The 27236-nt window shown below is 33.6% G+C and overlaps 1 protein-coding gene across 1 annotated transcript in view; it reads left to right on the top strand.

Moving 5' to 3' along the window:
- The first annotated feature begins 423 nt into the window (after positions 1–423).
- Positions 424–27236, top strand: part of LOC145248826 (serine/threonine-protein kinase SIK1-like) — a 106834-nt gene continuing 80021 nt past the window's right edge. The window contains exon 1 of the mRNA XM_080110516.1: positions 424–825. Coding sequence (XP_079966642.1) covers positions 688–825 — 138 coding nt within the window. The 5' untranslated portion in view covers positions 424–687. The remainder of the gene's footprint in view (positions 826–27236) is intronic.

The following is a 27236-nucleotide window of genomic DNA, read 5'->3' as shown; positions in this document are numbered from 1 at the left end:
TGCTTTTTGGGGATGTACTTTACACTATTGCTTGAACTCTATAAATATTCAATTAATGGATAAAAAAATATATAATTCGATGTGTAATTCATGTAAACGTGCGAAACAGACAATACATTCATGTTTTCCATGGACACACGAGAAGTGATTACACAATTTTATTAATATAGAGTTAGAGAAAGACAGATTTTCTTTCTTTTCCTCTTCCTTTCCTTATTATTATTAAAAGAGAGAGAGAGAGAGAGAGAGAGAGAGAGAGAGAGAGAGAGAATTTCTCTCCTACTTTTAATTTGTTTCTGTCTTTCTCACTATTGTTCTTCCTCCTTCCACCTCACAAATAAACGCCTATACCCCCTCTCTTATATCGCCCACCTCCTACTCATTGTCTTTTCTACCCCTCTGTCTGTTCGATAACCTTAAACTACCACTCACGCAACCGGCAGGCTTCACTCAAGTCATAACATTAGCTGGAGTAGCATGTGTAAGAACGAGCTTGTGTCCAGGCTTGCAGCCTCTTCGTATAAGTCTAGCTTGACCACGACTCACACAACAACAACGTTATTTTCATCTTCATCGCCATTTCAATCCTCATCCTCGTCTTGAAATGTTGTTATCCTAGCGATCGCGATCGGTCGTGCCTTTCCATCGTCCCCGTGTGGCCGGTTGCTGCCCCGGGGGTGAACCGGTATGGTAATGGCTTACCCAAACCCTTCCACCAAACAACAGCACCCTATACGTGTCGGATTTTACGATATCGACAGGACCATTGGTAAAGGAAACTTCGCCGTGGTTAAATTAGCCAGACATCGCTACACAAAATCAGAGGTTTGTACCAAATTTTTAACTTAAACAATACTTTTTTGTTGTTGTTTTTGTTTTCCGTGGAACAAAAACAACAAAACTACGGAAGACCAAAAGCGTTATAATGAGTATTTCTTTTCCAAGTGGCCATCATTATCGTGTTTCAATCTTTTCGTGCAAATTTACTATTATTAAATAAATTAGCAAGTCTAACTTCTCTCCCCTTTCCAGTAAAAAGATAAGACAAGTACAAAATTAAAAACGGTTACTTTTAAATGCGTTTCCTCTACGAATGACGAATACAATTACAACGATCACTTTTTTTACCATTTCAAAATTCAAATGGCCAGAATCATTGTTATTTTTCTGGTTTTCTGCCAGTATTTTGCTTAATTTTCTAATTTGTAGCATTTATCAAAAATGTGATCTATCATGTCTGCCTTTGTTGTTCTAACATAACAATCGAGACTATTCGTTTTTCGAACGGAATAAACACTTTAAAATAAGTTAAAACACTAAAAACTTATACAAGTAAGTAGAAGAGTAACTTATCTTGCCTTTGATAACATTTGTTATATATTTCTTTTTTGTTTTCTTTTTTGTTTTGTTTTTTACTTTTTTTCGTTCTGTTGTCCTTTTTATTCAAAAAAAATATTTACATAATAATAAAAATAAACGGTCATTTTCCCCCCGTTTTTTATTGCTTAATTTTGTTGCTTAAGATTGTTTGATTTAAACTTTGCTGCCTGTTTTAAGTGATTGCGTTAAAAGAAATCTGACTAGTATATTATGGTGTAATTGGTCATCCGTATGCGGTAAAATAGGTCAATTGAACTTTCTTTATTTTTAAAACTACACATTTATTTATTTTATTTTTTTCTTATTTAATATGATTTATCTTTTTTATAAAAACCGCCAACGAGTTTTTGTTTCTCTTCATTAATATTTCGTACTAAACTGAAAAATCTTTTTGTAATTTTATTATGCATTCCTTAACATTAGTTAGGAACTTCAGACACTTTTCTTCCTAAGTATTTCTTTATAATTAATAAATAATTTATTCAATCAACGGAACGAAATATCCCTATACTTGTAATCACTTCTCGTGTGTCTGTGCTTATCGCCTCTAGGTAACTTACACATTTTTTTATTTACAATTAATCGGTTATTTTTGGAGGGTACTGGTAATTCAAAAATTGAGAGGTATTTGGAAGCATTTAAACTGTCGAATAAGAACTCATTTAAGCTGACTTTAAAATCTTCAGCACATAAATAATCATGTATTAAAAAGATTTCAAGTTTTGTGTACGTATGCAGAATACGGACCGTGCTGAAATAATAACGTTATCAGGAACCCATTCTTAGCATGGAAAGGAAGAGTAACTATTCTGTACTTTCATCTAACAATTTAATAAACAAAATATACCATAAAAATTGGATTCAACTTAAAAACCCTATCGAAAAAAATCGCACGGTCTGCCAGTTTTTAAAGCTATAATAATTTTATAAATATGGATTAAAATAACACTTAAAGACAAAAGATACTTATAATTTTTAACAATTTGGCACAATTCATCAATAAACATAATAGTTCAATTTAACTTTATAAAAATATCTATTAAAAAAAACATTATTTGGTAAAAGGAAAACGAAAGCATGAAGACTCCCTCCCGGGTGACGCCGGATAGGTACTAGATAGTAAATGAATGATCGGAGAGCTTAATATTACTAGGAAGAGGGAAAAATAGTTAAACTACTTATATTAATCCCGTAAGTAATTATCAAAGCTTTTATACATCGTCAAAGCACAAATGTCAGCTGACGTAAATGTAAACAAAGATGGACGGTACTTGATTTTAACCGCTTTTATCTTATTTTTGCTTAAAATGAAAATCGCACACAAAACATCGCAATAAAATTTAATTTTTATCTGGTGTAGGTAACGCCCGGGCCTTCTTGGCCTGGGATCAAAGATCAAGGGTGTACTGTTCTGGCAGATACTGCAGTACTGCACTAAAGACCATATGTGGGGGTAACCCCACATAACAGACCATTGCTCTTGTATCAATCAGTTTTGGTCAATGTAGGGGAAACCCTTCATGTTGCCTCTCGAGGGAACTGGTTTCCCTCCCTTCACTCTCCACATTAAAAAACGGCCTTGTGCCTTATTTGCTCAGTGGGGAAGCAAATAAATAACTACTTTTATTTGTTTTTTTTTTGTTTTGTTTTTTTTTGGGGGGCTTTTTTTTCAAGTAGGTAATTGCGAACTTGAGCTATCGTCCTTCCTTAGCTAGCCTCTATCAGAATTTGTTTCTAAAGATGTCGACCATGTTTTCTTGTTAGGTTTCATTTCGACTTTTCACGTGTGCGACGAAACTTGCCACAACTTGGTGCTATAATTGTTTTTCATTTTTTGATAAATGGTGAAATGGTAAACAAAAATAACTTGTACTAAACGCAGTAAAATTTAATTATCTACCAACTTGTATATTTCTAATCTGCTGAAACTAGGTTGATTTATAATTATTATTTCTTTATAACACTACAATTAAGTTGACTTACGTCGGTTAAATCCATCCTAAAATATAGTAAAAGAAAATACCTTACCACTCATCCTAAGTCTGTGTGGCAAATCATTATCCCCGCCACCATCAAAAAACAAAACAGTAAACACCCTCGTAAAACCACACTTATCGCCTGAGTTTAACGCAGTAAGGCCATTATTTTGGTCCTCGCTTTTATTTATTTATTTTTTTGTTTGTTTTTTGTGATGTCACTTTGAACATAGAAAACAAATTCTCAAAACAAAACATTTTAGTTTCAGTACGTTAAAAGTATACAGGTCGATAGACAATTAAATTCTACTCCATTTGATATAAGTTGTTTCTTAACTATACTTTTTTTTTAATTTTAATTTCTTTGTAACTAAAATTATGTTAAATAAAAATAAGTTTTTTTTTTGTTTTGTGTTAGAGGGGGCAATGCTGAAATTTATTTCATTACTAGCAGTTCAACCCAGCTTTGCTCGGGCCTTATGTACTGTTCATAACTTTATGTGCACACATATATATATACATATTAAAGTTTGACTCCTGTCCAGGCAACCAACATCTTAAATTTCAAATGTTTAGACCCAAAATTGGCAGAGGAGTTTGGTAGAGTCTGCAAAAATCAACTCTTTCAACTTTGACTTCTTAGCAGTAAAATTGTCGCCCAAAAACTGATTAAAAAGCTTGCGGCATGTCTAAATACTATTTATGTAAAATTTCAAATGTTTAGACGCAAAATTGGCTGAATAGTTTGCTAGACACCGCGAAGATCAAATCTTTTGAACTTTGACCCCTTGGTAGCCAAATTTTCGGCCAAAAACCGATTAAAATGTTTGCCCTATGTCTGAATACACTTTATGCAAAATGTCAAATGTTTAGACCAAAAATTGGTTGAGTAATTTGGTAGAGACCGCAGAGGTCAATTTTTTTTTTTTAACTTTGACCCCAATTTTGACCCCTTTAACATCTATTGTTTTGAGCTCAGATCAAACTTTTTAATTTATGTCCAAGTAACTTACATATAAAATTTCAAGTGTTTAAACCCAAAATTGGCGGAGGAGTTTGGTAGAGTTTTCAAAGGTCAAATCGTTGAACTTTGACCCCTTGACAGCAAATTTCTGGCCGAAAACCGATTAAAGATTTTCCCAAATCTCGATGCCCCTTATATCAAATCTCTAGTTTGTAAACTGAAAATTGACAGAGTAGTTTGGTAGGGAAATGTACAAGGACACGGTGACAATTTCACTTTTAGAGATATATAGATGAATAATTTACTTGACTAAAATAGGAATTAACCGGTTTATTTATATGAGGCTTGTAAGTACATATTCATAGTTTTGACTTTGTTATAAATTATAAATGGACTGAGAATAGTTAACTTGAACATTTCTCAAATCGTCTTTTAAAACTCTTAAATAACCAAACGGACTTCTTTTTTTTTTATCTATAAAAAATAAAAAAAAAACGCTGAACCCAAAGAACACAAAGTAAATTCAAAATTTATTTCACAAAAAAAAACAAAAAAAAAGTAATATATCAATATAAAATTAGTATCACTTATATAATATATATATATATATATATATATATATATATATATATATATATATATATATATAAAAAATTAGTCTGTCAACTATATAAAGGGAAGTTTTAATTGTGTGCGTAAGAAGTCGTGACTACACAAGATACACTTAGAAATCTTACTACATCTGATAGTGGCCCCGTTCTGGTTATAAAAACAACCTACAACATTAATTCTCTTCGGGGTCACCAATGACCAAATAAGCGTATGGATGGGTGGGGGGATAAAAAGGTGTCTCGCTTTTTCTTTTTCTTAACTGGTTTCAAAAAAACTAAAAAAAAAAAAAAAAAAAATTTTCTTTTATATTGAGTCGGTTGCGTGTTTGAGAGGGAGGGCGAAGTTTTAGAAAGAATTATGTTAATACACTTTCAAACTAATTTTGTTATCCATACCCGGGCAACGACAGATAGTCCTTCCTGCTAGTAAATTAGAAGGCATTTTTGATAAGTTCGTTTGCTTTTATTTTGGGCGTGAAAATGAAGTGATCTATTTCGTTACGTTTGAAAATCTATTTTCGTACTGAGTAATTATTACAACAATTACATCATTGGTTAGCTTATTTGGTCCATTATTATACTCGTTTTTTTTTTGTTTTTGTTTTTTACGTTGGTAGAGAATTATATGTGTGATATATATATTATAAACACGAGTTTAAAAATTCACCATGACATCATCATTTATGAATTAGTGAAAAGTTAAAAATAAACAATATGACTTTTCGAAAAGGAGAAAGGCTAAGGGTATCGACTTGGCTTTACTTTTTCTTTCTTTCTTTTGGCTATTTTTGCAAAACTTTGTGTTTCTCATTCCTGTCATATTTGTTAACTCAGAAAGTCGTACTAAATCAGCCAAATTCACCTTACGTACCAACCCTGTTATTTACACATCGAGTTAACTTAGTTTCTTTTTTCTTTCTGGTTTTCATTAACACGCATTTAACGACAAACGGACGAATAGTTAAAAAAAAAAAAAAAAAAAAAAAAAAAAAAAAAAATGTCATTTTTCCTTTCTCCTTTATTTTTAACGGATTTTCATGGGTTTTGGAGGGTATTTTTTTTTTTTTATCACAAACTTTAATTGTATCTACCCAGCGTTGCCCGGGTGGGGCTTAGAGAGAATAATTCAAAAGTACATTTTAGAATTTCTAAAAAAAAAAAAAAAAAAAAAAGTTCCTTTTTAGTATGGCTTTATATATTTTTATTTCCATAAATATTTGATTAATAGAAAAATATAAAGGTGCTTCTACACAATACGAACCGATTTTTGCTGAACTAAGCTTAAAACAAATTTTAAAAAACAAAGAAATAAACAATTTAGTTCATATTGTGTAGAAGTACCTCCACCCTTAAAAAGAAATAATAAATCTATGTGCATTCATGAAGGTTACACATAGACGAGAAAGTTTTATCAATACGAAGACGTGTTGTTTTAGAGGGAAAATGTAGTTATTTAAGTGATAAAAAACTATATTACCGCCACGAAACCGCTAGCCCTTCCATAAACTCCTTCGGGTACAGTTTGAAATTCTGTCCAGATCCCCAAGTGCAACAAGATTTTTATCATCGGCCCCCAACATCAAGAGATTAGACCATTCCTCTAATGACCTGATCCCTGTTGATTAGGTGCAGTAATAATGCTGGTTCTGTGCTGTTCTAGGAGGTCCAGGTCCACCTTCTTAGGCTTTGCGAATGGGGTTAGATTATTGCTAATTGCCTAAGACGCCTTTACCGAGGAATGCCGACGGGACTGCCCAGGCATGTTTTTGCAGGTCAGAGTGCATCTCTTCGGGGGCGCTGACTTCTGAATCCCACTTTCCGACCCTGGTGTCCATGTCCAAGTTCTTGCAGTGGGAGAGAATCAAATACACCCTCCCGACTCTGCAAAATGGCGAGAGATGTTACATCGGTCGAAACTTTGCGAATATGACAGCTAAAAAGGTAAATCGGATAATCCAAATAATACGCATTTTTAAATAATCGCGTCATGTGATTTTTCAGTTGGCTGATGTAGTTAAAAACTTCCTTTTTTACGCACGAGTTTTCTTAGCGCACTTTTCGTCATCGCAGTTGGTCAAAACTTAAATAATTGAAATGCTGTTAAAATTTAGGTTAACTAAAAATAGCAAGTGTGACTTACTCTGTTACGTGTAAAACATTTTTCTTGTTGTTAAATAAACGCACCAATTGTTTATCTCTAAAAACAAACTAACGGTAACCTTCAGTCGTAGCATTATTGTCCACTAGGATAAAAGTGTAGGGGCTGTTCTGTTAGGTTCATGGAGGTGGGGGATCTTTCCAGGCATTACCGCCTCCGAAAAATGTCGTATTACCTACAAAAGTGAACAGGATTCATAATCTTCTGTTGGTGGCTTGATTATGCTACACGTTGAAATAAAATCGTAGCTGAAACATGTATGCGTATATGTAGTCCAAATATTTGTATAAATAAAAATATAAGAAAATATGTTTATGCATATAAATATATACATATAACATGTTTGGTTTAAAACGGCGCCCTCACCAGGCAATGTTGACGAGACTGATCCAATCAATTTTTGTAGACAATTTTTTTACCGGTTATAAGTTCGACTTTGTTATATTGAAGCAGTTGATTTTTTAAAAATTGCCTCCAAATGGTATCGATTAGTTTTGTCTGATTTTGCAAGCGGTGAAAGAGATAACTAATCTATCCGTGACTGATTTGATTTTGCGGATTTATATTTTATTTATTTATTTTCGGACTTTTTTAATCTCGAATTATGATTAAAGAAAGCATTTTTAAACAACTCGGGTAAGGTGGGAAGCTCTCTTAATCTATACTTACCCACCCCAAGTCCGGGTGGCAAAACTATCCTCATTCTCAGCTCATTCGGAAAAGATTGTTTTTTGGGGGATGGGGTGGGGCACTCGAACTAAAAGTTAGTGAGAGTTCGGCAGAAAGATTCCCGAGTTCGACAAGACGCATCTGAAGAAGATCAAAGGTTACATCGACCGAAACATTGTGAAAATAACACTCAAGATGAGAACAGTAGTTTGAAGTCTATATAAATAAAACAAATGTATGCATGTGCGTGTGTGAAAATATTTAACCTATAAACTCTTAAACTACTGAAATTAACAGGAAATAGTAATCATATACCAAGGATAGTTTATAACGAGCAAAATCGTTGTTTGAATGGAAAAATAACGCATACAGAAATATATGCAAAATGTTCATTTCAACTTGCCGACATATTACTTTTGTGCATGCGCAAATTCATTCATAGCTTGAAAGTGGTTTAATTTTAAATCTTTCTTGTCTATCTGTCGATAACTCAAACAGTAGGGAACACGGCTGGAGCACTAAATGTTTTGGTTTCGATTCTAGCTAATGGTGCCTGAAAATTTTACAGGAGAGACCAGACATTGAAGCTCAGTCAAGCGCTTATTATGCAAATGATGGAGAAGAGAAAGACTAACAACGTCTCTTCAATGAGAAAGATGTTGTAGAAAACAAATTCAGGTTTTAGTTAAAACAGTATATCTCAAGAAATAAGTGGAGGTTAAAAATTTTTTTTATTTACCGGAGGGGAGGTCACGGTTTATCAAGGCCTGAAGGCCACTTGAGGATAAGTGTTAATGATTGTCAGGTGGATAGTAAGACAACACCGTGATGATCAGTAATAGTGGAACTTGTGTAGTGTTTTAATTATTCAGAATTACCGGTTCAATAAGCACCTATTTACATTAGACATGAAAATAACGATGTTATAGTCTGCTGGGAAGCAGCCATGCAGTATTGTTCCACAGATGGACAGTTCTAGAAAAGAAACTGTTCTCGTGGAATTTTGGTTTAGTTTTAGGCACAGAGTAAAGGAAATTGTTGATAGTTGTTGCAGAGGTGTTGGGGTTAGGGTTAGAGGTGTTAGGGTTAGGGTTAAAGGTGTACTATAGATAGAAGTTAAGTCAAACACCTGCCATAAAAATAACAATGGGGCAGAGAAAAACATGCAACATCTGCGAGATCTTTCATCCTGTGCAGCTTGAAAGATCTTGACTAGGTAAAGGACTGTGCAAAGAATTAGGTAAACCGCTGTATGACCACCTGCTTCAAAAAGACGCAAAGATGGCGGATTTTGAAAACTTTAAAAGAAAATACTATCATAATTTTAAAAAAATAAAAAAATAAAGGAAACGATGTATATCTTGTCTCTGGAATATGTGTTTTTTCGTGGAAAGTTAGCGTAAACTCGTATCGATAATCAAGAACCTGGACCATGGTATATTTTACACATAGTCATGAATAAAGATGAAAACTGAAAAGGAATAGAACCGAGCAGTTTATTAAGACTTTAAAGAGAATCGTAGACTTAATAAACTTACAGAATAGAAAGCGTATTGAGTATGAAAAATATTGCTAGAAAGGAAAAAATACAAATATGATAAGTAACAGCCGAATTATGATAGGCTAGATGGAGGTTTTTCAATTCTATCCTAAGAAAGAAAGGCAGTAATTCTTGTTAGTGATTCTGTGAGTACACAGTAGACGAGGCATAAAAAAAAATGACTAAGTTCAGCAGTTGCTCCCCCCCCCCGCCCCCCTTTAGCCCCAAAAGTCCCTAGGGGACGTCAAATACTGGTGAAAATGTACAAACGGTGCAGTCTTAGGCCTTAACATATGTAAATTTGAGTTCTGTGCCATGCAAAAAAAAAATGACTAAGTCCATCGTATGCCCCCCCCCATTTAGCTCCAAAAGTCCCCAAGGTCTTAACTTATTTAAATTTGAGTTCAACATCATGCAAAACTGCTAAATAGACATACACAGAAAATTTTGGACAAATATGGTAAAATAGTCTCAAAAATGGAGTGTTTTTATTAGCCCTAAAATAGCCCCTGAGGCACACCCAAGAGTTGTCATAAAATATAGACAAACAAAATTATATAGAAATCAGTTACAACTTTTCAGAAAGTTTTATAAAAATCCAAGGCATTATTATTTTTTTTTTTTTTAATAAGCACAAAAGTGACATTTTTAGCCATTTTAACACGAAAGGCACCCCTAGGGGGAACAACCGGAGTTTTCCCGGAAAATCCGTTCTGTTACTTTTTTACTCCTATCATGTTTAATGTTTTTGCAAAATTTCAAATAACTCTAAGGCGTAATTATTGAGAAAAGTGCAGGCAGATGAACGGACGAACGGACAAGGGTGAATTTACAGGTCTACCCTCATTTTGTCGGGAGCGGGGGGGCATAAAAACGTTGAGATATTTAAAGGAATAGAAACTATGCCATGGGAGCCGTGCAGAAGGTGGGGATTGGACACTGGAAGTTTCCGCCGGTGACGGTCTGAAAAAAACCGTTAAGAAAAATAGGGCCCATAAGAGATAAATGCTAGGTAATCTATTAAACGCTAGGCGGAACAATGCAGCGACATTTCATGCCAGGGATTAACAACCACCATTGCATTGAAGAAAAAAAACAAAAAAAACTGTTCAAGTTCCTGAAGATTTACTATTCGAAAATTTGAAAGAAAAAATTTTTTAATTTTATTTCTAATAAATAGCAATAATTGGAATTCATTATTGAGATGAGTATTATTTATTAATTTATTTATTGAGGACTATTATCCTCATCTTTCTTAGATCTTGTTTTACGATGTTTCGGCCAACTGTTCCTCTGACCTTCCTCCGATGGTAACTGCGACGGGATAGGAACTCCGAATCTCCTAACTGCATTCTCAGCAATTACTGCCATCCATAGTTGTTGTCGTCTCACCGAAACGTCGTGAAACAACCCGCAATAAAGTAAATTAATAAATTTATTTCATACTCGCCTGGTCTTTCTAAGTGTTTCAAGCAGTGAATTACGTTTTACAATTTTAGAGATTTTATTTCTGAATTTATGTATTGTTGAAGCTATATTTTTGATGCATATGAAAATATATATGGAAAATATATTTGATATACATGTTTATTTATACAAATATGTGCATACACACATAAATTCGGTATCATTGTAAGAATGGTAAACTTTATGATTAAAGGTCTTTGCAAAGTTTAAACAATGACTTCAGCATTTCAAAAGTTATAAAACATTTAAAGGATATTGGGAACATAATGAACACAATCTCCTATTTAAAAATTGAAATATTTCAGATTTCCATTGAATTCGGTCCATTATGAATTCTAGTATTTAAGGTTTCCTAAGAAATTGAAATTCAATTGCTTAATTGTTGTCGTATATATATATACTAGCAGGGGTGCCTGACGTTGCTCGGGTGTTTGGAGGTGTATGCTGTGCAAAAAAAGCAAAAAAACAAAAAAAATGGTTAATTTTTTAAAACTTTGACCCCTATTATGACCCCTTAAAATTTATTGTTTCGGGCTCAAATCACTTTATTAAGTTAGATCCAGGTTCAAGGAACCTAAATCTAAAATTTCAAGTGTCTAGACCCAAAATTGTCGGAGGAGTTTGGTAGAGTTCTTAAAGGTCAAATCGTTGAAATTTGACCCCTTAACAGCCAAATTTCTGGCTGACACCCGTCACATCGATTTTCCCAAATCTCAGTACCCGGTATTTCAAATTTCGAGTCTATAGACTAAAAATTGACAGAGTTATTGCGTAGGAAAATGTACACAGACAGACAGACACACAGACAGACAGACACACAGACACGTTCACTTTTATAGATATATAGATATATATATTCGATGCCTCCATTGAGTCTCAAAAGACAAAGGATATCCTTGTAAGGGGCGCTGCGTGTGTAATTGTGAAGCAAGGGTTGCGCAATTCTCAACCACACCTCCTGAATCGGCACTGCTTTAGTAGTCCAGTGGCACGGAGAATTCAAGGATGACTGGAAACAATGCTGAGTTATGCGGAGAGCACATACAGCACCTGGAAGTCTCAAATGGTCACCTGACCAGGTTCAACGTTGCTTAATTTTGGCGATCCAGTGGGAACTGGTGTCAACATGATTATGCTGTATACATACTTATAAAATATATATATATATATATATATATATATATATATATATATATATAACGGCACTTTGTATGTGAGTTCGTTTCCTATGGACTCCAAAACAGATGAACTGATTTTTATGGAATTTCACACAATTATACTTTGTGTCTCCGCCAACTTTGTTTCTTCGTCAACCACGTGGTGTCTTTTTTTCTTCAGACGCAAGCTCGAGCACGTTTGGTAATTTGCATATGTGTCCAAACGCTGCTCCTGTTGCTAATGCAATCGCTTGCCATCCATCATTCGGCTGCTGCTGCTGCTGCTGCTGCCATACGCGCTTGTGTGAAATTTAAAAAAAAATCGACCCAGCCGTTTTGGAATCTATAGGAAACGAATTCCTAGAGTTCCTTTTATATACTAGTAAAGGTAGATGGAGATACATATAACATGTTTGATTAAAAATAATTTTAATAGTTTTTATAGGTTTAGTCTTCAAATCAATTTTTCTTCTTCGCAAGAGCAGGTGCCGTACAAAGTTGCCTGAAACACAAACCAATAATAAATAACTTTTTTTTTCTTTTTTCTGTAAACAGTTTTTAACCACCTGATGTAGACAATGGCAGCGTTTAATGATTCTCGTTGTTTACAATAACGAAATGTTAAAGTACAAATCCTCTTTGTTGAACAGTTTTATTGTATTGGCATGTAGATGCCGGTTAATAAATCTAAGATTAGCCAGTCATGTCACATGTGGGAAACGTGCTGTAGATGGAGTCTGTCGTTTTGCTTTCTCTCATAAAAGCAATTCAGAAAAACAGTTGCATTGTGTTTAAATTTAACATGGCTTGCTGAAACAAGTTTTTTTTTTTCTTTCTTACAGAAAACTTTAAAATAAAAGCCATTGTTATTTTTTCTCCCACATTAAAATTTCTAATAAGTGTAGATTTGTCTGTTGCACATTTGTAATCTCTGGCCTTTTTCCTAGTGTATCTCTCTGGGGACTTTTTTCTAGCGTGTCTTTCCGGGGACTTTTTTCTAGCGTGTCTTTCCGGGGACTTTTTTCTAGCGTGTCTTTCCGGGGACTTTTTTCTAGCGTGTCTTTCTGGGGACTTTTTTCTAGCGTGTCTTTCCGGGGACTTTTTTCTAGCGTGTCTTTCCGGAGACTTTTTTCTAGCGTGTCTCTCCGGGGACTTTTTTCTAGCGTGTCTCTCCGGGGACTTTTTTCTAGCGTGTCTCTCTGGGGACTTTTTTCTAGCGTGTCTCTCTGGGGACTTTTTTCTAGCGTGTCTCTCTGGGGACTTTTTTCTAGCGTGTCTCTCTGGGGACTTTTTTCTAGCGTGTCTCTCTGGGGACTTTTTTCTAGCGTGTCTCTCTGGGGACTTTTTTCTAGCGTGTCTCTCTGGGGACTTTTTTCTAGCGTGTCTCTCTGGGGACTTTTTTCTAGCGTGTCTCTTGATGTGTTAAAAACCTTTTTTGTTTCTTAATGTGCCTTTCATTGGATGATATATAACAAAGCAACCAAGATGGAGACGATGGTCTGGAATACGTGAATATCAGGAATAAATATGCATTAAAGGCTGAAGCAATACCTTCAAGCAGAGGTAGGGGATAAGCTAAACAGAAAATTGCTGTTTCTTGGCTCGGATCTCAGAGATGAGGAATCGCTAGAAATAAATCCTACTCGAGGTTTAGTTTTTAAAAAAAAAAAAAAAGAAAAAAAAAACTACTGACTGTGATTCTTGCAAAAATTGCTGACTCCCAAAGTTGCTATTTTACCAGTATGCACTGCAATTGCTATTGAAGCAGATTTGAATCCGATCGTGCAGATTCCTTCATTCATATGGTATTCGTTACTGTGTGTTGCATTTCTCTTGGACAATATTTATGAGAAAAGCATGGAACCATAGTGCAACACTTAAAATTAACAACCAGTCTTGAGTCAGTCTTTTCAAGGTTGAGGGTTCTATAAACGATAACATATTAATTAACATTTCCACCCAATCATGGTTGACGAAACAAGTCTACATCCAGTATTTTAGTTTTTATAAAATAAAATTTGAATCTGCAAATGATTTCTAGCCTGTATTATTGTGATGCTCGTGTGTTGAGTTATGGCCATTGGCTGCTGACTTTAGTGTAAACAGAAAAAGGTGGACTGTATATTTTGCCATTAAAATTTTGTTTTTTTGTTTGTTTGTTTTTTTTTGTTTGTTTGTTTTTTTAATGCATAATTTTTTAGAGTAGAACCCCGGGATATGGTTTTTTTTTTTTTTTTTACAACGGATTCACCATTTATCAAGGATCAAAACCACTTGAGGATAAGGGTTTATGAATGTAGTAATCATTTATGCTGTAGATTGGGTAGAATTTGGATTATTTAAAGAGACTGCTCAACAAAAATTTCTTCACATTGGACTTAAGGGTTACCATATTGTAATCGACCAGGAAGCAGGCCAATGGAAAGGTGTTCCACAGGTGGGCAGTTCTATGAACGAAGCTTTATTCATAGAATCTGCATTTAGATTTAGAAACAGATAGTGGGGAAAATTGTTGATAGTGGTTGTAGCTAGTCAGGTGTCTCGTTTTGTTTTGTTTTTGTTTTTTTGTGAAAGTTTTGCAGGAGGGGACCATAGTAGATTGGAGCTCTTCTATTTTGCAGGTCTTCCAGAACGGAGGGGTCTGTCTGCCCTCCCCCAATACCCCCGTCTAAAAAAAAGAAAAAAACTAAACAAAGTGCATGTTGTGGATAATAAAAAAGAAAGAACAAAAACGCGTTATGACTCAAAAGAATAGAAAGTTGATCTTGGATTTACTTTCGACATCCTTGTAACTCTTGCTTCCTTTATTGTCCTTTAGTCCTCGCACTCCATGAGACATGTTTCTAACAAAAGGGGAAGAACTCCTGTTTTATAAAAATCAAAATCTATTTTCCACTCATCGTTGACTGGGTTTTGACCTTGAAGTAGTTTTTTTTTTTTTTTTTTTTTTTACATCAAATGGTTTCCAGAGTGATTTCCATACAAAAAAAAAGGATGGAATCTGCCATGAAGTATTTGCATAAAAGCACTGTTTGCCAAATATTTCTGTCTCAACAAAAATTGTACAGATTTACAGTTGCGTTTAATCTGCATTTTATAAATCCTAACCTCCACCCTATACATGTCTAGACAAAACTTACAAAATAGGTCAAAGGCATGTGAGCGCTCTGTGCATGTCTGCCAGCCATTTTTTATTTATTTGTTTATTTAAACTCCTTTTACTATTAATGGCGGGTCTCTTCTACAAAAGGCTCAAAATGAGGGCCAACAACTATTAGAAAACTTCTACTCCTATTATTTATCACCCCCCCCCCCTCCAAAAAAAAAGATTAAAACAAGTTCTTTTCTGATCCGGGTGGCATCTCAAACGAATGCTATAGATTTAATTTTCTTCTGCTAGTACTACAAGATCAGATTGTCTGAAGATATTGGTTTCCTGATCTCAAATGCACCAAACATTGATATTATTGTTTGTTTTTTCCCCTTTAGCAAAACTTAATCATGTTCTGTAAAACCAAAATTAAAATAAACAATTTTCTCTAAAAAAAAGCAAAAAAAAAAAGCAACCAAACTAAACATCATGAATAAATATTTGAAAATATAAAGAACTTGAAGAATAAAAACTTTTTCTAAAATGACTCGATTCGACATTAAATCACCTGAAGTGGGTCGATGTGGCATAAAACAACCAAACCAAGTTTTTATTGATCACCCAACCTTTCTGCAAATTTAAGCCATCCATGTTTCTGCAACGTCTTATCCAGGACGACAAATGCTTTGTCCGCATAACCTATTTATCTTAAGGATAACTGCTGTTATAATATTTAGATGCAAGTGTGTAAAGATATGGTTAGGGTGCTAACATGAACAAATATTTGAAGATATAAAGAACTTAAAGCATAAAATCTTTTTTCCAAAATTACTGGGTTCTGCATTAAATCACCTGAAAAAGGGTTGATATGCCATAAAAAGGAACGACCAACTATTTTTCTGATCCGAGCGGCATTTCGAATGAGTGTCATCTCGGCTGCGCATATTTTTTTTTTTTGTCGGATCTGTAGTTTCCTTCAGGTCAGCTTTCAAGGTCAGTTTTCACTTGTCAATTAATTTGATCTGTGTCTATCGCCAATGTTGAAGTGGGTCCAGCAACAATGAAATTATCCATTTCTCTCCCACAGTGAAAATGTGACACAAGGGTCGGAAAGTGAGATTGGAGAGTCAGCGCCCCCCACCCCACCCGAGGAGTGAAGGAGGGGGGCACTCCCTGCAAAAGATGCCTGGGTAACCTCATCAGCATTCTCCCACCTCACCCCGGTAGAGGTGTATCACGTGATTAGCCAGAAATTAACACCTTCTCAAAAGGAGAAGGCAAAGCCTGGAAAGTTGGACCTCCTAGAACTGCACAGAAGCAGCAACATGCCGCAATCAACAGGGAAAAAGGTCATTGTTGTGGTGGCGATAGACCCAGATTCTGGGTCTGAAGGGATAAAACATCTGGTGAAATTGTGACAATGAACTAGATTGAAAATTCCTCAGTAACACGGTGTATAACATGGCTAAAACCATCATAAATGTCTAGACAACAGATTGCTACCAATATACATTTTTTTAGGTGGAGGAGTTTTTTTATTTTGTATTTATTTTTGGTACCCCGACAAACGAAGGATTGTACCTAGTAATTCACTCCCGTTTGTGTTCACACTTTTCTCAATAAAGAAAAAAAAAGCACGCCTTGGATTTTTTTTTTTTTTTTTTTTTTTTTAAATTTTGTACAAACATTAGTCATGGTGAAAGTAAACTTTTGCCAGAACGTATGTTTGTGATAACTGGTTGTCACCCCCCCCCCCCCTAGCGGTCATTATAGGAGTAAAATTGTCCCAAAATCGTTTGTCTATTCGTTTGTTTGCACTTTTCTCAATAACCACTCCTTGAATTTTTTTTTTTTTTTTTTTTTTTTTTTTTTTTAAATTTTGTACAAATATTAGTCATGGGGAAAGTAAATTTTTCACATGTGGAGGGCTTTGTTGAATTTGGAATTTAAAAAATGTCAATGGTTTCTTTTATCTAATTTTCTTATACTTAAGATTTAAAAAAATTAAAAATTAAAAAAAAAAAAAAGCTTGCTAAAAGTTCAGTTTTTTTTTGTTGTTTTTTTAATTTCATTATAAACAAGCGTTTTAATTACATTTTATGACTAAGTGTGAAAAATAAATTCTTCTCGTTCGACATGTACTAGGTTTATTAACTAGTTGACAATTTCATTTAATGCTGTCTGCAACACTTAAACATGCATTAGTAAGAAATAAAATCCATTGAAGATTAGTTCGCATCACCTCCTTAAACAAGTTAATAAAAATCATTGGTTATGTGGTGTGAGATCACCAATCTCACCGAAACTATAAAGGTTAGTGGAGACAAACAATAGATTTTATTTAATAGAAATAAGGAATCGCACATCATATGCGTACGTCGTCCTTTCTGCAACTGACCAAATTATAGTTGTGAGTCATTTCTACATTAGGTACTGTTTACAAATTTATTATACTATTAACACTGTGTGGATCTTGTTTGTTTGTTTTCGTGTACATTGGATGACGTCACATAAAGAGTTGGAAGACAAGGGAAGAGATCCTTTATAACATCCATTAAAATAGAACATAAACGACAAGAGTCCTCTATCTGGACAATAAACACACACACACACATTTCCAACTATTTTAATGCATTAGGTAAAACTGACACATTGCCTTTTTTTTTTTTTTACATGGAGATCACCACTTATCAAGGCCCGAAGGCCACTCAAGGATAAGGGTTATTGTATGTACAATAATCAATGAGATAGTATTGTAGTAATCATTAGTATTGGAGATTTGGTAGTGTCTTACTTAAGAGGGCGGTTTGTCAGGAAATTGTTTGTTGGATTTGAAGACATCCAAGTTATAGTCAGGTGGGAAACAGGCAAACGGAAGAGAGTTCCACAGTCGTGCACTTCTGAGAAAGAAGCTCTGCTCATGGAATCTACGTTTGGATTTAGGCACAGATAAAGAGTGGGGAAAATTATTGACAGTAGTTTCAGCCAGACTGGTGTTTCTTGTGAAAGCTTGGCGAGGGGTGGGGGCGAGAGATTTGAGCTCCAACAAGCACTTGCCATGGAAATAACGATATAAGACAGGCTTGCAACGTCTCTTCTGTGGGAGAAAGGCTGCAGGGAAGAGAAAAGGGCATCCCCCACCAAACCACGAAGTCTATTTTGTACTCTGTCAAAGCAGAATAGGCTGTTTTTAGCAGCTCCTGCCCAGATGTGGCAGCAGTACTCCATCCTTGGATATACTTGGCTTTTATGCAGATAGAGAATTGCATCAGTAGTGAGATATCTTCTGGAGCGGTAGAAGGATTCCACCATTTTCCCAGCATCCTTGGCAACAGACCTGATGTACGTGTTCCATTCCAGATCAGGAGTAAAGGTCAAATCTAAAAGCTTGTCAAAACATGCAGCCTCCTCAAGACGAGAGCCATCCATTTCAATTGATGCCAGATGGGTATCAGATGGGTTGATGATGTAAAGATAGAAGCTTGGTTTTGGATGCATTAAAAGTAACCAGCCATCTCTTCCCCCAGTGTACCACGCGCTCAAGATCAAAAGAGAGAAAATTAGGAAGAACCTTGTCATTTACAGCCTTTGATGTGTTGCCATAGATGGTCGTGTCATCAGCATAGATGTCAACGAATGATTTAAGTGTGTTTTGGGAGATCATGTATGTAGATCAAGAAGAGAGTTGGGCCCAGGATTGACCCCTGAGGGACTCCAGTATTAATACTGTGGGCCTCTGATTTCTGCCCATCAACCACTACTCTTATGAGCCTACTGAAGATTTAATGATTGAGAAAACATTACCAGTGATATCGTAGCTGGAAATCTTGTGAAGTAGGCCCTTATGCCATACCTTATCGAAGGCCTTTGATATGTCAAGAGCAATTGCCCTGGAAAGGAAGCCTTTGTCAAGAGATTCACTAATCCTATGAGATATAACCGTTAGCACATCTGCTGTAGATCTTGCAGAGCGGAAACCATATTGCATGTCACTAAGAAGGTTGTTTCTACTTAGGTGGTTGACTTTATTTAATATGGATTCCAACAACTTACTCATGACACACAGGAGACTTATTGGTCTGTATTGAGAGGGAGATGACTTTTCACCTGAATTCTTAAATACAGGGCATACTGATAAGGTTTTCCAGGATGTTGGAAAGCACTTCTTAAAGCAACGTTTAAACAGTTTTGTAAGTATGGAGACAAGTTCTGGTTGGAGCTTTTTCAGCACTATAACTGGAATGGCGTCAGGGCCAGTTGCTTTACTGGAATCAAGGTTCTTGATTAGCTTGGTGACCTCACGCACAGATAGTTGTATGTTGCATAGCGTGTTGTCTTTCTTAAGATATTTGTATGTTGCATAGCGTGTTGTCTTAAGATATTTGTATGTTGCATAGCGTGTTGTCTTTCTTAAGATATTTGTATGTTGCATAGCGTGTTGTCTTTCTTAAGATATTTGTATGTTGCATAGCGTGTTGTCTTAAGATATTTGTATGTTGCATAGCATGTTGTCTTTCTTAAGATATTTGTATGTTGCATAGCGTGTTGTCTTAAGATATTTGTATGTTGCATAGCGTGTTGTCTTTCTTAAGATATTTGTATGTTGCATAGCGTGTTGTCTTAAGATATTTGTATGTTGCATAGCATGTTGTCTTTCTTAAAGTTTGTCTTGAGCTCCGCATGATCAATTCTTTGCCTTTCTAAAACTTCAGATCCACCTAACTAACCTTCTCCATTCAGGCTGACATTTCGCTAGAGTTTTCCAGTGCTGAATAGGAATCTTGAAAGCTTTAAGATCAGGTCAAAATGTGACGCTTGTGATCGGATGCTCCTCTCAAAAGCTGCTTATATTAACCACAGAAAGACACGCTGTGGGCAGAGGAAGCAGAAAAGCGGAAGTGAAATGAGTGTCAACGCTCAAATTTGTCTGCCATATGTGGCAGATTGTGCAAGTCAACTGCTAGCTTGAAAACTCCCTTTCGGGCCCACGGATGTGGTTTGAATGTCACTAACGATTCATTCAGCAATTACAATGAGAGTGGTGATGAGCATTGACATGATGGCTAACGTCTGTTAAGACAAAGCAATTGTTTATATATATATATATATATATATATATATATATATATATATATATATATATATATATATGATGCTTGCAATACGGCACAACCATGTTGACACTGGTTCCCGTTAGATCACCAAAGTTAAGCAATGTTGAGCCTGTTCAGTACTAAAATGGGTGACCATTTGAGAATTCCAGATGCTGTATATGTTCTCCACTTATCTCGGCATTGTTTCCAGTCAGTCTTGGGCCTCTCCTTGCTACTGGACCCAAGCAATGCCGATTCAGGAGAGGTGTGGTTGGGCGATTGTGCAACGTTTGTCTCACGATTACATGCGCAGCTACCATTACAGGGATGTCCATTGTCTCTTGTGTGTTAGGTATACCGGAATTTCATCATTACATACAAATGGTCTCTGGAGTAGGATGCATCTTTTATAATCCTCACTAAATTGTCAGCACGGCACAAAGAAATTTCATTTTTCTTTTCTTCGATCTCTGCTTGGCACATACTGTAATGAATGGTACTATCACAGAGACCATTTGATTGTAACGATGAAACCCTAATTGATACACCTAACAGATGTTGTAATGTATGGTTTTCAAATAAAATAATTTGAATTCTCTTGTAGAACCTATGATCAATTATTGTTTTATATATATATATATATATATGTATGTATGTATGTTGAATATGAAAACTAGTGGCTACACATATGCAAATATGTTTCAGTAACCACCCTGCTAGGGAAAATCACATCATCAGGCCAAGAATATCTACCTTGGTAGTGATGTGATTTTCCCTAGCAGGGTGGTCACTGAAATATATTTGCATATGTGTAGCCACTAGTTTTCATATTCAACATATTCATATTGCTCTATCTAAACATTGAGCACTCTTTGATAGGCACATTGTGTTTTTTTTTTGGTTTTTTTTAAATAACTAAACAATACTACCAATAATATATATATAATCACACACACACACACAAACACACACACTAGCAGGGATACCTGGCGTTGTCCTGGACAAAGGTGTGACCTATTTCTATTAAAAACTTCTATCCCTCAATCTTTCTCTATCTTCTCCTCTATCTTTTTCTCAACCTCTGTCCCGCCTATCCCCCTTTACCTGCACACACAATTATCGTTTATATAATAAATTCTTCAAGGAGTGGATCAATGTTTTCTTTCCAAAATAAGTTCACTGAAAAATCAACACTCGTCCTTTGGTGGAAGGAAGATCAAATGAGATGAGAAATTAACAGGCTGACATAATTACTGATTCAGTCTATTAACTCTTTTCAGTCACTATGGCAACAAGGATTTTGGTTGGATGCATGAAATATAGATTTATTTAACTGCATTTAAAATAGTAAAAATATAGTACAATCACGTTGACACACCGGTTCTCACCAGATCACCAAAGTTAGACAACGTTGAGCCTGGCCTGTACCAGATGGTTGACCATTTTGAAAGGCTAGGCACTGTATGTACCTTCTGGAAATGTTGGGCGTGGGGCCAGCACCCTTACACCGAAAAAAGAACTTTTCGCTGCAAAAGCATCTACAAAGTTGTAGATGACTTAAGCCCCTTCAGGGGCTCAAGGCTATGGATGGATGGAAAATAGTAAAATATTTATTTTTATTTATGACGTTTCTGAATTTTTGAGATGAGGGTTGGTTATTCGTATTTGGATTCTTCGGACTACTGTTTTCATCTTGAGTATGATTTTCATGTTTTGGTTGATGTAACCTCTGACCTTCTTCAGGTGTATCTTGTCGAACTCTGGGAATTTTTTTGTCAAACTCAGCGGATGGAACAAGAGCATGCTATTCCTATGAAGTAAATAAAGGGTTTCATTCAAAATTCTGTCCAAATTTCCGATACAGATACAACTGAAAGAGGTTGAAGGTTACATCGACCGAAACGTTGTGAAAATGAAACTCAAGATGAGAACAGTAGTCCGATGAATCCAAATAATACGAATATTTTTATTTTATTTATTATTTATTTATTTTATTTATTTATTTTATTTATTTATTTATTTTATTTATTTATTTTTTTTTTTTTGGTAACTGGCATCTCCGACACTTATGAAATCTCTAATTTCTGTTAAGTTGAAAACAAACAGTAATTGTATTCGTTAACTCTCGGGATGTATTTTTTAAATATCTATTTATCTTATATTTCTAAATTTTTGAGATGACGATTGAGTATGCGTATTATTTTGATTCTTTGAACTACTGATCTCATCTTTGGTGTTATTTTCACAACTTTAATTCTAAGTTACACTCTTCTGGGGTTGAAGGTTCAATCTTTAATGTGGGTGGCACTCAAAATATAATTTAAAATTACTTATGATTCCTACCAAGTCATGGCTGGCAGAACAAGAGAATGCTTACCCCGTGGATTAAATAAAGGGTTGTTTGAAATTCTGTAAAGACTGCTGGAGTTCAACACTATACATCTGAAGAGGATCAGAGGTTACATCGATCGAAATGTTGTGAAAACCACATTCAAGATGAAATCTAATATGAATAACAATTGATCTTTACAACTAAGGGCATATGTATATTCTGTCTAATGTACAATGGACCAATGTTGATCCAACCAGTCGTAAATTGTCTAATAATACTTAAAAATGACAAAATCTTAATACTTATATTTATAATATTAGAAGCATAAATTACAACCGAATAATATTAATAACTAGCTGTAACCCGGCCAGTTTGGTTCGGGCAAGTATTAGTGATTTAGATAGTGTGCAGTAATAACTTGTAAATACGATTTTTAAAAATAGTACGATAATATAAGTGCATAAGCACTATTTTTATTAACATCTACGATTTATTTAATAATTTTTTTTTCAATGTCTATTGTTCAAATGTTAATATTTATATTTAAATAGTTTTACCGATACCAAATGTTAATATTTATACTTAAATAGTTGTACCCATACCAAATGTTAATACTTTTATTTAAATAGTTGTACCCATAGCAAATGTTAATATTTATATTTAAATAGTTGTACCCGTATCAAATGTTAATATTTATACTTAAATAGTTGTACCCATACCCAATGTTAATATTTATATTTAAATAGTTGTACCCATACCCAATGTTAATATTTATATTTAAATAGTTGTACCCATACCCAATGTTTAATATTTATATTTAAATAGTTGTACCCATATCCAATGTTAATATTTATATTTAAATAGTTGTACCCATACCCAATGTTTAATATTTATATTTAAATAGTTGTACCCATAGCAAATGTTAATATTTATATTTAAATAGTTGTACCCATACCAAATGTTAATATTTATATTTAAATAGTTGTACCCATACCCAATGTTTAATATTTATATTTAAATAGTTGTACCCATAGCAAATGTTAATATTTATATTTAAATAGTTGTACCCATATCAAATGTTAATATTTATACTTAAATAGTTGTACCCATATCAAATGTTAATATTTATATTTAAATAGTTGTACCCATACCCAATGTTTAATATTTATATTTAAATAGTTGTACCCATATCAAATGTTAATATTTATACTTAAATAGTTGTACCCATATCAAATGTTAATATTTATATTTAAATAGTTGTACCCATATCAAATGTTAATATTTATATTTAAATAGTTGTACCCATATCCAATGTTAATATTTATATTTAAATAGTTGTACCCATACCCAATGTTTAATATTTATATTTAAATAGTTGTACCCATAGCAAATGTTAATATTTATATTTAAATAGTTGTACCCATAGCAAATGTTAATATTTATATTTAAATAGTTGTACCCATACCCAATGTTTAATATTTATATTTAAATAGTTGTACCCATAGCAAATGTTAATATTTATATTTAAATAGTTGTACCCATATCAAATGTTAATATTTATACTTAAATAGTTGTACCCATATCAAATGTTAATATTTATATTTAAATAGTTGTACCCATACCCAATGTTAATATTTATATTTAAATAGTTGTACCCATAGCAAATGTTAATATTTATATTTAAATAGTTGTACCCATACCAAATGTTAATATTTATATTTAAATAGTTGTACCCATACCCAATGTTTAATATTTATATTTAAATAGTTGTACCCATAGCAAATGTTAATATTTATATTAAAATAGTTGTACCCATACCAAATGTTAATATTTATATTTAAATAGTTGTACCCATACCCAATGTTTAATATTTATATTTAAATAGTTGTACCCATACCCAATGTTAATATTTATATTTAAATAGTTGTACCCATACCCAATGTTTAATATTTATATTTAAATAGTTGTACCCATATCAAATGTTAATATTTATATTTAAATAGTTGTACCCATATCAAATGTTAATATTTATATTTAAATAGTTGTACCCATATCAAATGTTAATATTTATATTTAAATAGTTGTACCCATATCAAATGTTAATATTTATATTTAAATAGTTATACCCATATCAAATGTTAATATTTATATTTAAATAGTTATACCCATATCAAATGTTAATATTTATATTTAAATAGTTATACCCATATCAAATGTTTAATATTTATATTTAAATAGTTGTACCCATACCCAATGTTAATATTTATATTTAAATAGTTGTACCCATACCCAATGTTTAATATTTATATTTAAATAGTTGTACCCATATCCAATGTTAATATTTATATTTAAATAGTTGTACCCATATCAAATGTTAATATTTATATTTAAATAGTTGTACCCATATCAAATGTTAATATTTATATTTAAATAGTTGTACCCATATCCAATGTTTAATATTTATATTTAAATAGTTGTACCCATATCAAATGTTAATATTTATATTTAAATAGTTGTACCCATATCAAATGTTAATATTTATATTTAAATAGTTGTACCCATATCAAATGTTAATATTTATATTTAAATAGTTGTACCCATATCAAATGTTAATATTTATATTTAAATAGTTGTACCCATAGCAAATGTTAATATTTATATTTAAATAGTTGTACCCATATCAAATGTTAATATTTATATTTAAATAGTTGTACCCATACCAAATGTTAATATTTATATTTAAATAGTTGTACCCATACCCAATGTTTAATATTTATATTTAAATAGTTGTACCCATACCCAATGTTAATATTTATATTTAAATAGTTGTACCCATATCAAATGTTAATATTTATATTTAAATAGTTGTACCCATATCAAATGTTAATATTTATATTCAAATAGTTGTACCCATACCAAATGTTAATATTTATACTTAAATAGTTGTACCCATACCCAATGTTTAATATTTATATTTAAATAGTTGTACCCATATCAAATGTTAATATTTATATTTAAATAGTTGTACCCATACCAAATGTTAATATTTATACTTAAATAGTTGTACCCATACCAAATGTTAATATTTATATTTAAATAGTTGTACCCATACCCAATGTTTAATATTTATATTTAAATAGTTGTACCCATATCAAATGTTAATATTTATATTTAAATAGTTGTACCCATACCAAATGTTAATATTTATATTTAAATAGTTGTACCCATACCAAATGTTAATATTTATATTTAAATAGTTGTACCCATACCCAATGTTTAATATTTATATTTAAATAGTTGTACCCATAGCAAATGTTAATATTTATACTTAAATAGTTGTACCCGGCCATGCGTTGCTGTGACTCAGTTTGTGAGTTTATTAGTAATTTGTATCACATGCAACATCCACACGTGCGCACAACTGTAAAAATCTAAACATATAATGGACTTGATACCGTGGGAAAATACATGTCTCTTAGTGACACTATGTTCTGATTTTAGTAACTGTTCATTTATTTATAAGAATCAAATTCCAGAATATGAGAATTTTCAGCACTCAGCCAATCAGAATGGATGGACTAAATGGGAGGGGAGCTGAACTTAGTCATTTTTTATGCCTTGTTCACTGTGCACTCATGGGGAACCATGCATGCTTCACTTGTTGTTCTTGTTATTATTATTATTATTATTATTATTATTATTGCTACTACTACTGTAATCTGGGTGACATGTCTCCACAGATTGCCAATACTCTCCAACTCTTTCAGTAGCCTTTGCAAATGAATTTTGCATTATTACAACAGTTGCTTGCATTGAACTGACATTGACCATTAGTCGTCACTAGAATTTGGGTGGCAACATGCCTCCTTGAGGTTGGAGTCTTCTTTGCACTCAGTGGAGGTCTGATTAGTGTTTTCCCTCCTCGGTATTTCTATCCTTCGAATATTTGATGTGGTGCTAGCTAATGTTGACTAGTTTTTTTTTTTGGGGGGGGGGGGGTATAATTATTCGTACTCACCAGGAGTTCTCACACAGGTCATCATCAGAGATTCCTCACTGACAACAAATAATGACTATGGATCAAATTCAATGCAAATCTCTATTTATATCAAATGAATTGTGTGTGTATTCGTTCCCTATGGACTCTGAAACGATCACGCCGATTTTTATGAAATTTTACACAAATGTACTTTATGTATCTGGCAGTGTTCCTAGATGAGTTTTGAGTCAGTGTCTTCGATAAATATCGATAATCAAAAAAATCTGATTAAAGAAAAAACGGTTGATTTTGACGAAAGTTAATACCTTACACAGCCTAACATCACAAATGCAGTTGAGAAGTTTTATTACCACACAAGCAATAAGGCCAGGCATATAAAATTAACAGTAGGTTCTTTGATATGACATGGCCGCATTGGAAATGAATGTTTCTGTTTAGAGCACAATTGAACTATGATACTTGATATTTTCATTTTAAACTTTAATTCAAGCCAATTATATAAAAAATAATTTTATAAAATCAATAGTGGATTCTCTACAGTGCAATGTAGACTACAATGTATTGTGGACTGTCGCTGTGGAGAGGCATGTAAGGCTTCCTCTCGGTGCACTACGATGGGTCCCTAACTAGAGCAGGCAATCAATTGATATCATCGAAAAATGGGCGATTTCACCGATTTTGATGATGATAAAAAAAACATGGGAGTGTGAGATATTCGTTGATTCTCATTCAGTTCCGGGTAATGTTGGGTCTCCATGCTAGTCTTTAGTATTTGAACTTTCAAATGGGAGTTCAAGT

This window comes from Euprymna scolopes, chromosome 27 (assembly GCF_053919585.1).
Source record: "Euprymna scolopes isolate OS-2025 chromosome 27, ASM5391958v1, whole genome shotgun sequence".
Lineage (NCBI taxonomy): Eukaryota > Metazoa > Mollusca > Cephalopoda > Sepiida > Sepiolidae > Euprymna > Euprymna scolopes.
This window is presented reverse-complemented; position numbering and strand designations above follow the sequence as displayed.